The sequence below is a fragment of the Oncorhynchus gorbuscha genome, linkage group LG24, assembly GCF_021184085.1.
Source record: "Oncorhynchus gorbuscha isolate QuinsamMale2020 ecotype Even-year linkage group LG24, OgorEven_v1.0, whole genome shotgun sequence".
In the NCBI taxonomy this organism is placed as follows: Eukaryota; Metazoa; Chordata; class Actinopteri; order Salmoniformes; family Salmonidae; genus Oncorhynchus; species Oncorhynchus gorbuscha.
Window position 1 is genome coordinate 32,775,232 of NC_060196.1, and position 13,108 is coordinate 32,788,339.

The following is a 13,108-nucleotide window of genomic DNA, read 5'->3' on the forward strand; positions in this document are numbered from 1 at the left end:
ATTGTAGAGCCGTGTAGAACTTGATTATCATGCAACAAAAAATGTTTATTGTACTTTCTTTACAGAGATAGAACTAGTTGTCCACCAGGGAATCCACACAGACAGATTCCCCACCTCCTCCTCCTCTTCATCCTCCTCCTCCTCCTCCTTCACCACTCACATGTCTGCCTCCCCTGGAGCCACCAGCATTCCCAGTGAGGGGCAGACAGGAGTTACGCATTCAAGCAGCATCTTATCTGGACTGGATCATTCGGAGGAGCTAGGACTGGATGTGTACTCCACAGTAGGCCATCCAAAAGTAACCTCGCAGGGAACTTCCTCCGCTAGGCTGGAGGGCAGCACCAGTCTAGATTTTGAGGGTATCGTCATTCCAGAGAGATTGGTACCTTCTAGAGAAGTAGAGCTGGCACCAGGGGAGTCTGATGAGGAGCACCTGGGGTCTGGAGAGGGCATAGCCACTACCGAGTCTCCAGACCTCTCCACCACCTCCCAGCTGCCGGTCGAGTTTACCACTCTGGGCTATCAAACAACGACCATGTCCAGAATAGAGATGGATCCCACAACCACGGACCCTGAAGAAGACGGAAGTGGACATGAGCCAAGCACTGATGAACCATCCCTGGGAGAAAAAGTGACTGTCTTCCCCCTTGAGTCGCAAACATCCAGCTGGGATCTGCACCGCACCACCTCTGCACCCCAAGAGTCTCAGGAAGACCTTGAATACAGCGGGGAACCCCTTTCCACCTCTTCCCAGACAGATCTTCCAGACTCCTCAGAAGAACCTGATCTGTTTGGGTCAGACTCCCTGTCCATCTCAAGTATGGATCCCACCGCAGCCACCATGTCCACATCCACCATGTACACCTCCACAGAGTGGGCCACACGGACCTGGAGCCCCACCACCTCCACGACACAAGGTCCCCCAGAAACATCTGAGCCGGAGAGGGTGACGGCTCTTATGCCCCCCGTGGATCAGGGCCGGTTGGATCTGGAATTCGGCCTCACCCAGCCACCCACCTTGCTCATGTTGCCCAATGAGAGGGCTGCCGTGGGCAGTGCCAGGAAGATTTCAGGTAACCCTAGAGCCACCCTAACCAGCCTAACCGCCCTCCTCTTGCTGCTCGGCACCATGATGCACTAAACCCTGGCCACTCCCACCCCAAGCTGCCTTGCTCTACTTTCTGCAAACCACCAGCCTCCCAACGGCTCCTCTTCGTCTGTCTCACTGTTTGTCTCAGCAGCCACTCACCCTCCTTCCCTTCCCTCCCAAATAAAGAGCACCCTGCTTCTCGTCATTGACAGATATATGGGACAACTCCCTTTTACCATTTGTCCAACAAACCAGTCTTGCTGTGCATCATGTTTTTTTTTCACTCAAAGATTGACTTCTATGAAGTACTGTATTGCCCGGACACACCATTTCTGTGAAAGAGAATTGCAATGCTTGTTTGTCTCCTCCTATTCTTCCTGCAAGACTGATGTCCAACTTGCAACTTCACCGTCTTGAATGTTTCAGCATTCAGACAGTCAATCTCCTCTTACCAGGGGCCCGTATTAATTTGAGCACAATTCCAAACGGAGAAAAAAAAAACAGCGTTATTCAACCGGACAAACATTTGTCCTTGCATTGTAGCGCCACTAACTCTGAATGTAACAGCACTGACTCCCAAATGCAACACCGCTGACATTTTATTGGAAAAGATCACAGATAATATTGATTCCATAGAGGGATAGCATCCCGGTTACAAAACATCAGCACCTTTTTTTAAACTAACTCAGCAGCTATTGAGTTAGTCTATAGTAGATTGTAATAGCACAGAATGTCACTTTTATAACCACAATAATGGAATGTTTCTTGTCGATATCTAAATGACATCTATCAGAATACTTGTAATGTTTAATTGAGGTGCAAATGTCTGTAATGCCACCAATCTCCCAGTGTAACAGGACGTATCATTTGAAGAATGACAATGACCTCCTAGATGGCAGTCTGATCATAGTTTTTATCCCCGGAAAATGTTACTAAACATTTGTAATGAGTAAGAGTTGGTTCATGGAAAAGGGGAAACTATTGAGGCTGGTTTATTGTTTGACACTAAAGTGACATCAGTGGGACATGATTAGTTCCGTGTCATCTCATGTAAAAGGGGTCTTTGCAGATTGTGATTGTGTAGATGGAGAGTCAGAAGCAGCATCTCACAAGCACAGCTAACAGCATTGGTTGTTCTTTAAACATGTGTGCTTTCTCCTCTAAGGAATGAACTCATACCGGACGGGACCATTCATAAAACCACTAAACCAACAGACCATGAACCAGCCTGTTGGATAACTTGAACTGAATTGTATAAAATGCTACATTTGCTGTCTCATTTTAGGTCATGTGCTTTTTACACAGAGGCGTAACCATTAAAGTGAACATCTAAATTAGAGGACATGACCTTTAAGTTTTGGTTTAATCGCTGGTGCTTTACTTTCCTGACAGATTAGGTAGAAGTTGCCCGAACCACTGACACAGCATCTTATATTTTTTCATCCGCCCAATGGTTAAAATCGGGGGTTGGGTAATCTGTTCCTACAATTGTAGTTAAGGACCATTTCTACCTCGAGCTTTCTCGACACAGGTGAAGCCAGATACAGAGCCTTCGGAAAGAATTCAGACCGGTTGACATTCTCCACATTTGGGTAGGTTAATGCCTTCTTCTAAAATGTGTTAAATTGTTTTTTTCTCCCCCTAATCAATCTACACCCAATACCCCATAATGACAAAGCAAAAACACAATTTTAGAAATGTTGCAAATTTATAAAAAATTAAAAACTGAAATATTACATGTATTATTATTCAGACCCTTGACTCAGTACTGTCTTGAAGCACCTTTGGCAGTGATTACAGTCTCGGGACTTCTTGGGTATGATGCTACAAGCTTGGCTCACCTGTATTTGGGGAGTTTCTCCCATTCTTCTCTGCAGATCCTCTCAAGCTCTGTCAGCTTGGATGGGAAGCGTTGCTGTACAGTTAGTTATTTTCAGGTCTCTCCAGAGATGTTCGATTGGGTTCAAAACCGGGCTCTGGGCCTCCTGGGTGGCGCAGTGCTAGCTGTGCCACCAGAGACTCTGGGTTCGAGCCCAGGCTCTGTCGCAGCCGTCCGCGACCGTGAGGTCCATGTGGCGACGCACAATTGGCCTAGCATCGTCCGGGTTAGGGAGGGTTTGGCCGGTAGGGATATCCTTGTCTGCTCGCGCACTAGCGACTCCTGTGGCGGGCCGGGCACATTGCATGCTGACCAGGTCGCTAGGTGTACAGTGTTTCCTCCGACACATTGGTGCAGCTGGCTTCCAGGTTGAATGCGCGCCCAAGTTAAGAAGCAGTGCGGCTTGGTTGGGTTGTGTTTCAGAGGACGCATGGCTCTCGACCTTTGTCTCTCCCGAGCCCGTATGGGAGTTGTAGCGATGAGACAAGACAGTAACTACTAACAATTGGATACCACGAAAAAGGGGGTAAAATAAAATAAATAAAAAATGGTCTCTGGCTGGACCTCTCAAGGACATTGGCTGTGTGCTTAGGGTCGTTGTCCTGTTGGAAGGTGAATCTTTGCTCCAGTCTGAAGTTCTGAGCGCTCTGGAGCAGGTTTTCATCAAGAAACTATCTATACTTTGCCCCGTACATCTTTGCCTCGATCCTGACTAGTCTGCCAGTCCCTGCTGCTGAAAAACATCCCCACAGCATGACCATGCTTCACCATAGGGATGGTGCCAGGTTTACTCCAGAAGTGATGCTTGAAATTCAGGCCAAAGAGTTCAATCTTGGTTTCATTAGACCAGAGAATCTAGTTTATCATGGTCTGAGAGTCTTTAGGTGCCTTTTGGCAAACTCCAAGCGGGCTGTCAATTGCCTTTCACTGAGGAGTGGCTTCCATCTGACCATTATACCATGAAGGTCAGATTAGTGGTGTGCTGCAGAGATGGTTGTCCTTCTGGAAGGTTCTCCCATCTCCACAGAGGAACTCTGGACCTCTGTCAGAGTGACCATCGGGTTCTTGCTCACCTCCCTGACCAAGGCCTTTCTCCCCCAATTGCTCATTTTGGCCGGGCAGCCAGCTCTAGGAAGAGTCTTGGTGGTTCCAAACTTCTTCCATGTGCTTGGGGACCTTCAATGCTGCAGACATTTTTTGCTACCCTTCCCCAGATCTGTGTTTCAACACAATCCTGTCTCGGAGCTCCACAGACATTTCCTCCGACCTCCTGGCTTGTTTTTTTGTTCCTCTGACATGTACTGTCAACTGTGGGACCTTACATAGACAGGCATGTGCCTTTCCAAATCATGTCCAATCAAATGAATTTACCACAGGTGGACTCCAATCAAGTTGTAGAAACATCTCAAGGATGATGAATGGAAACAGGATGCAATATCGAGTCTCATAGTAAAGGGTCTGAATACTTACGTAAATAAGGTATTTCTAAAAAACATGTCATTATGGGGTATTGTGTGTAGATTGCTGAGGATATATTTTTAAATCCATTTTAGAATAAGGCTGTAACGTAACAAAATGTGGAAAAAGCCAAGGGGCCTGAAGGCACTGTACAGGCCTTGTGAGTGTTGTATCAACTCAATATGTGAACTTTGGTGCCACCTACTGGCTGGTTGCATGTTAAGCTAAATAAAATCAAATTTCCTTGGTCACATTCACATATTTAACAGATGTTATTGCTGGTGTAGCGAACTGCTTGTGTTCCTAGCTCCAACAGTGCAGTAGTATCTAACGGTACGGTAGTATATAAAAACAATTCACAACAATACACAGAAATGTAAGTTTAAGAATGGAATTAAGAAATATATAAATATTAGATCTAACAATGTCGAAGTGGCACTGACTAAAATACAGTATAACAGAAGACAGTATATACATATGAGATGAGTAAAGCAGTATGTAAACATTATTTTTTAAAGTGAATAGTGTTCCATCATTACAATGGTCAGTGATTCCAAGTCTATGTCTATAGGGCAGCAGCCTCTAAGGTGCAGGGTTGAGTAACCAGGTGGAAGCCGGCTAGTGATGGCTATTTAACAGTTTGATATAAGTTGTTTTTCAGTCTCTCGGTCCCAGCTTTGATGGACCTGTACTGACCTCACCTTCTGGATGATAACGGAGTGAACAGGCCGTGGCTCGGGTGGTGGATGTCCTTGATGATCTTTTTGGCCTTCCTGTGGCATGCTGTAAGTGTCCTGGAGGGCAGGTAGTTTGCTCCCAGTGATGCGTTGTGCAGACCGCACCACCCTCTGGAGAGCCCAGCCATTGCGGGCAGTGCAGTTGCCGTACCAGGCGGTGATACAGCCCGACAGAGTGCTGTAAATTGTGCATCTGTAAAAGTTTGGGAGGGTTTTAGGGGCCTCAGGAGGTTGAAGAGGTGCTGTTGCGTCATTGATTTGTACGCCGAGGGACTTGCAGCTTTCCTCCTTTTCCTTCTGTTGTTTCCTGCAGTACACGATCAACTCCTTTGTTTTGTTGACGTTGAGTGAAAGGTTATTTTCCTGGCACCACTCTCCCAAGACCCTCACCTCCTTCCTGTAGGCTGCCTCGTCAGGTCTACTACTGTTGTATCGTCTGCAAACTTGATGATTGAGTTGGAGGCGTGTGTGGCCACGCAGTCATGGGTTAACGGAGTACAGGAGGGCTGAGCATGCACCCTTGTGGGGCCCCTGTGTTGAGGATCAGCGAAGCGGAGGTGTTGTTTCCCCTTTCACCACCTGGGGGCAGTCCGCCAGGAAGTCCAGAACCCAGTTACACAGGGCGGGGTTCAGAACCAGGGCCCCGAATTGAATGATTAGCTTGGAGGGTACTAAAGGAAAGGAGAACAGGGAGGTATTCTTGTCTGATACATGTGTGCGCTCCATCCAGTCTGACACAAGAGGCAAAGTGATACTTTCAATTACATTATATTTGGTGTTCTTGTATTTTCATACCAAATGGTCTGATGGTCTAAGTCTCACTCTCTCACTTCTGGTTCCAGCCCAGGTTACATTTACAGTAGATTGCAGAAATACCACTATAAGGAATGAGGCATCCATAATGTGTCTTAGTTCTTTTTTACAATTGTCAGCAAACGTAACACCGTACTTTGGAAATATGTTCCGGACCAAAATATAACTACATCTACACAGAGATACATGCAAAAGTATAACCAATGGAAAACATCACGACAGGTTCATTTTAGGCAATCAATTGCAGATAAAGACAGTACTACAAATTCCCTTGCCCTCTATATCACATCATCATCACCATCACTGCATTTCTAATGAGTACAACACTGAAATCAGCATAACTGTAGATGTGATAGAAATGACTCATCCTCACCAGAAGAGGGCGAAATTACCCTGAGGGTTAACAAGTACTTGACCTGGAGAATAGTGTGGGAATCATTCAAGGCTACAGGGGATATCTTCAACGAACATGACAAGGACTGTGGTCAAACTGAGTTAATGGAAGGTCATTCGGGCAGGAGATAAAGCACCTTATTCGGGCAGCCTTACAGACCTTGACCAACCTCGCTTTTTCTTCACCTAATCTCTAAACTCCTCTGTCTTCAACTCTTTTATCATCAGATTCATATTTTAACCACCTTTGTTTTCTTTCTCCTCTTGGCCGCTGCTTCCGTCACTGCCTTCTACACACTAGGCTATAATTGTATGATGTTATCATCCTATTATTTGTACAACTCTTGCTGTGTTTCAGATGCCTGTCTGGAGGACCCCTGTGCCAACGGCGGCACCTGCGCTGAGATGGCCGGGAGCACCAAGTGCCTCTGTTTGCCCAGCTATGGAGGTGACCTCTGTCAGACAGGTGAGCTCCTCATTCGGCTGTTACAGTATCTCCGTAATTGTAAGAGTGCTTGTTGTAAATCCCCCAGTAATGCATTACCACATTCAGTAAAAAAAAATACTTTGGGGTTTGTATGTACTGAAGCAGAATAAGTCAGCCACGTTCCAGTCATCTTCACAAATAAGAGAAGTCAAAGGAAGTGAGAGGTCCTTCATTGTTTTGTTATGATGAGGTAAGACAGTGGTGCTAGTCTAGTTTTGTAGAACTAGTCTATTGATAACTAACTCAAAATCAATCAAAAGGGAAATCTTACACACTGTGGTTTTAGGAGCCTGTCAAACTCAAAGAGCCGCCTTGTTCAAAGAGGACAAAACCTTGCTTTTGGAACAATTGTCCCCCTTCAGTTCTGTCTGATGTAGGTCTCTCTGAGACCTGCTTGCTAAGCTGCTGTGTTCCTGTCACACAGATTTAGGGATGAGAAAATAGAAATGGAAAGAAGGTGAGATGAGAAGTGTTATTTAGATGGATGAACCTCATGGATCCATCTGCTCTGTGAATCAGGGAAAATGTACGGCAAGGATTCAATCAAAAGGCCATTTTCCTGACTTTCGCGGCGATCACATTCATGTCAACACCTTGAATGTTGGCTCAAGCGTAAACAATCTCCGTTGCACTTGTCGACAATGCGTCTTAGATTGGATCCCGGCCACGGTCTTTAAGGTAGTTTCGTTTGGATCGCCTCATTGTTTCTCAAAACCAACCGTTCTCTTTCTTTCTTGCTCAATGGTCAGAAAATCTCAACAAATCTTACCTTTCCCTCTCAATCATTCAAATGAATTTTAAAAATCTCTCTCTCTCTCTCCCTCCCTCCCTCCTTCCCTCCCTCCCTCCCTCCCTCCCTCCCTCCCTCCCTCCCTCCCTCCCTCCCTCCCTCCCTCCCTCCCTCCCTCCCTCCCTCCCTCCCTCCCTCCCTCCTGTTCTGTCTCTTAGATCTGGAGCAGTGTGAGGTGGGCTGGCAGAAGTTCCACGGGAACTGCTACAAGCACTTCAACCAGCGGCTGAGCTGGGAGGTGGCAGAGCAGCACTGTCGCATGGTGGGGGGCCACCTGGCATCAATCATGACACCCGAAGAGAAGGACTTCATTAACAGTACGCTGGGAATAGTGACAGCAAGCCACCAAACTTCATACACCACCTTTCCCCTTCCATTGATAGGCTAATTCATTTGTTTGCATAGTGTACCAGTTTACTGCACATTAATACATCGGAAAGACAATAGCTAGCTCTCAAGGTTTTATGTGTGCTATTTATTAGCATAGGAAGGACAAATGTCATGCCATTGACCCTGCTGGGCGGAAGTGCTACATGCTAATGGTAATCTGGGTGAGGTAGTTCGCCAAAATGACAAAATAAGTTAGATGCACGGTGAGTCTTACTGGTGAGTCTTACTTTTAACCAGAATGACAAACTGTACTCAGCCACTGTCACCAACTTCTGATATTAACAAAAAAAACAATGGAAGTGCTGTGGGCAGCTTCAGCGTGTTCTAAACTACAGGCCATATTACCTCCAATTTTATTTTATTTTTTACCTTTATTTAAATAGGCAAGTCAGTTAAGAACAAATTCTTATTTTTAAAGACGGCCTAGGAACAGTGGGTTAACTGCCTGTTCAGGGGCAGAACGACAGGTTTGAACTTGCAACCTTCCGGTTACTAGTCCAACGCTCTAACCACTAGGCTACACTGCCGCCCCAGTCATTTGGCAATGCAAACCCTGGCAGAGTTGTTGATATTAGCAGTGGAAGCACAAAGACAAAGACCTACTGTATAACTTGTTATAGAAGCGATATGACTACTGCTTGAAAAGCAAATAAAATGTGTTATTCTATCCTCAGATAACTTTAAGGAGTATCAGTGGACTGGACTAAACGACAAGACCATCGAGGGGGATTTCCACTGGTCTGATGGCAACCCACTGGTGAGTCCAGACAGATTCGTTTGACGGAGAAAAAGTACTGGGTCAAAACCTGTCCACAGGATGACATGCAGCTACAAAGACTAAAGGAAAAGACTTGTCTTCACAGCTCTATGAGAACTGGTACAGGGGCCAGCCTGACAGTTACTTCCTGTCTGGAGAGGACTGTGTGGTGATGGTATGGCATGATTCTGGGCACTGGAGTGACGTGCCCTGCAACTACCACCTGGCCTACACCTGCAAGAAAGGCACCTGTGAGTAATGGACATGATGTTACTACAAACAAGCACCAATCGACCAGTTCCTTTACCTACTGTACCTGTAACTACCTCTATGCACTAGATTACATTGACGTAACTTAGAGGTCTATAGAAGTAGTCGTAGATGTTTAATGCACACATTCAATACAGTCCCAAACTTTTGTCCTGCCCGAAACTGTATTGAATGTGTACAACAGACAAATAGTCTTTCAACTTTTCATGAATTTGTTTTCGATTTAAAATACATTATCACCTGCAGTCTTCATAACTCCTCCCACAGCTTCATGTGGCCCTCCCCCCAAAGTCCGAAACGCACTCGCGTTTGGCAAAATTCGCCAGAGGTACGAGACGGGCGCCGTTGTGCGCTACTACTGTGCCCAGGGCTTCCAGCAGAGAAGAAACCCTCTGGTCCTGTGCCTGCCGGGTGGCAAGTGGGAGGAGCCCCAGATCCTCTGCATCCCTGGTATGAACAGTACTATGACCCACCCACTTATCTCTAATTCGCGACCATGTTCCATTGCAGTTCTGATATGGCTAAATATGACTCAAGAACAGTTATTGAGATGCAGCTCATTTCTCGTACAGGCTGTCAGCAAGAATGAAGTACTGAAAGAATCATGATTTAGTACACGAATGTTACTGATTCTTTCGATTAATTAAGGAGATGCTTAAGAGTGGAGACGGGGATTTTAACCGGAACGTTAGTTGTTGTTCTGTAGTGGGGAGTTGCCAAATCTGCTTTAGCTCTGGAAAATAAGATCTGTCATTGGGATTCAATCAAAAGTTGCATTGTCGACAAGCACACTGCACTTGAAAGGTAGTTTACGCTTGAGCCAACATTCGCAGCGTTTACTGTGAGTGCAGTCTACACGACAGTCAGGGAATTGCCTGTAGAAAGCGCAATGTTGACAGTGTTGTGCCCTTGTCGAAATGTGCCTTTCACTGAGTCCCGTCCTAAGTCAAGGCAATGCCATAGGAGCAGGCAAAGCCAACCCAGAAAACTAGTGTCTAAATCAGACGGTGTTCTCACTCCGGAGATGATGTGGGAAGAACAAGATAGATGTATGAAAGTGGTGAACAAATGACACTACATTTTTATCCAACAGATTTGTCAGAAGTCTTTATTTTTAACTTTGTGCTGGGGGTTTCCTTTCAGGGGCAGGAAGCACAGCACAGACAGTAGGAGTAACATCAATAACCACAGGAAGCCAGGAGCTGGCTGAAGAGGAATCACAAACAACAAAGGAAACGCTTCAATACTGGGACATCAAGTGGAACTTTTAAATGTCATAACATGTCCCGGTACACTTCAAGAGTTTCCTTTCCTCATTGACCAGAGATCTGAAATGGCCGAACAGGTAAAGGCAATAGGGTGATCTTGAAGGATAGGAGACAGGGAAAGAGTACTGGGACACCCGGTCAGTCAAGCATAACCTCTTACATTCCTACTGTCCTCCCCAAAAAAAGCACATCGATCTGAATCTGTTGTTGGGATAGCCTGGGCTTGAAGGTCTCTTGTCGCCCTACATAGGATGCAATGAATTGCAATAGTGTCCTAGAACGCTATAATACAGGACCCAGAACATGTTCTGTGAAAATCCTATCACTGAGGCATATCTATAATCAGTAACTCCCTGTCCGTTCATCCAGATTGTATAATGTGTGGATCCAAACCTTTTCTCCAAACCGGCACATAACCCCAGGCGTGGTAGACAGGCAGTGGTAGGATATGCAGTAGCTCGTCTTGAGCACTGTCTATCACAGGTGAAGTCTGGTGCCGGTTTGGTTCAGACGGTTTCTTTAAAGATATCACATTGGACAATCCAGAAGGATGGACAAGGAGGTCTGGATAGTAGATGTGAATTCAGTAAAAGGATTACTGGAAACCTATGGACTTCTCGCCAGATATGTTCCGGACTCCGTAGCTATCTAGGATGCCATTGCATTCAATGTGCGGGGTCATCTGTAAGCCCAGGTCTCTTGTTGGTTTTAAACAGGCCTCAGCAGGCTAATGGTGTTCAGCGATCTCATCTCCGCAATTTATCATGTCAGTTCTCAATCATTGTTTATTGACTATTATTGGCAAATCAACTTTATAAATCCACCCATAATATTTTCAACAACAGCTGGTCTGTTTGCAATTCCATTCATATTCCATCAGCTGAGGACTACCTGGGGTCTGTTCAGGAGGGTGCAAACGTTACAGGACGTTCAGATAGAAATGTATTGTGTAGAATAGACATGATTGCCCAGCCTGGCCTCAGAACCGCACAAAATATAATTGTGTAGTTCTGAGCACCTCCAAGAGGTATGATCCCTACAGTCTAGCAATCCAAAGGTTGCATGTTCGAGTCGCCTCGGGGATATCTGTAGCATTTTAGCTAATCTTTCCCCTAACCCTTATTCTAACGTTAACCCAATTCACCTGCAATGTAAATTCACCTAACCTTTGTCATTTTAGTCCTCCTAACCTTTGTAGTTAGTTCCCGTAACCGCCAACTTAAATTGTCCCCGTAATTGTCCTTTGTTGTTACAGTGCAACAAGCAACGTGGTCTCAGACAAAGACTTTGCAATGCAAAATGTCCTCCAAGACGTATGATACTGTACGTCCTCCAACTCGTATGATATTGTATGACCACTATTTTATTCAACGTAGCGTAATGTATCATCCTGATTTGAGTGTCACAGAATTCCGTACAGATTCACACCAATTGCCCTGACACCACATTGGATTGCCTGTAGACTCGGGACTCGGGAACGACTGTAGTTCTGTTAGTAATATTTCTGCCTGCAATGATTTGAACTGTTCATCTTATTGAGTACACTGCAGGACAGGTGAGTCCTTGTAGGGATGTCTGGCTGAGTGTCGACTCTGTGGTCCAACGTAACCTGTCCCACACCACTACCCCTATGTCCTTTATGAGTCCCCTTCATAAAGCACAATGGACGGCATAGGTGTACGCAATATGATGGAAACTCCACCAAACCTACCAGAGGGCTAGGTGTGGCTATTACCACATTGCTGATACCAATACAAATATTTCAGACGCACGAGGTGACTTAACAAAGTCTTCGGAATGGAAGGAATGGTTGGTTTGGAATTGGGGCAACAACAAAAAATCCCTGTGCTCTTAGGAACCCATATCAACTCGTGAACTCAGCATTTATGTCCATCTCCACCATCTCACAACCATACGCCTTCTTAGACTTTTGTCATCGACAGACTTTATATGAAACATGGTGCTAACACCCTTGCGTATGATACCTGCATGAAGTACGTTAAGAAATGTTCATCCTTAAGAATCGAAAGGGCAAGGTTTGTGCAGCAGGATGTTCGGAAAAATAAAACAACTCCAAACAAGCTGGTTTCTAAAAGTCAATACCATTATCGAAGTAGAATTTACATTTCTCACAGTGGTCATAACTCTTTTGGGATGAAAGCGGCGAGAGTGAGTGAGTAGCATGCAAAAGATTTGACCATGGATATGATGCCACTACTGTACTCATCAATGATATTAATTTTGTCTCAAAGTATGTTTTAATTACTGTCCACTCTTCCCTCTGATAGATGCCCGACATTTTACTGACACAGTTCTATGAAAAGCTTTGTGTTGTAATAAAGTTTTTTTAATAGAATAAAGCAATGATTTAATGAGTATTAACCACACAGCCATTATTGGAAATTGTATTTGTTTGTTCTTTATTCGCTTTGGTTTTTATAAGCATCTTTTAGGGTAATACTGTTCCTTTATAAACCAACTAAAATAAAATTTGAACGTTTCTGTGACTTTTTGTGTGCCTATTTAGTTGGTGTGGAGGATCAACAGTTGAGATGGAGTCAGAGGTCAAGGTGCACATTTTTGATTTAACAGTCCAGGTGATGATGAAAACCGTATCTAGAGATTGTATTTACAACAAACAAACAAAAGTGGGTCAAACTACGCTTAAACTCGTGCATCTACATACTGTCAATGGCCCTGGCAGAGCTAAAGTAACAGCATGTTACCTAGACAAGCAGCGCTCCCAGAATAAGGAGCAATCGGCATCCCAAAAATA

The 13,108-nt window shown here is 45.0% G+C and overlaps 1 protein-coding gene across 1 annotated transcript in view; it reads left to right on the plus strand.

The window, feature by feature from the left end:
- The window catches only part of LOC124013284 (brevican core protein-like), a 34,101-nt gene extending 21,289 nt beyond the window's left edge, over positions 1-12,812 (plus strand). Inside the window, exons 8-14 of the mRNA XM_046327549.1 lie at positions 66-1,073; positions 6,729-6,836; positions 7,806-7,964; positions 8,712-8,794; positions 8,901-9,045; positions 9,332-9,514; positions 10,208-12,812. Of these exons, the coding sequence (XP_046183505.1) occupies positions 66-1,073; positions 6,729-6,836; positions 7,806-7,964; positions 8,712-8,794; positions 8,901-9,045; positions 9,332-9,514; positions 10,208-10,335 (1,814 nt within the window). The 3' untranslated portion in view covers positions 10,336-12,812. The remainder of the gene's footprint in view (positions 1-65; positions 1,074-6,728; positions 6,837-7,805; positions 7,965-8,711; positions 8,795-8,900; positions 9,046-9,331; positions 9,515-10,207) is intronic.
- Positions 12,813-13,108: the final 296 nt, after the last annotated feature.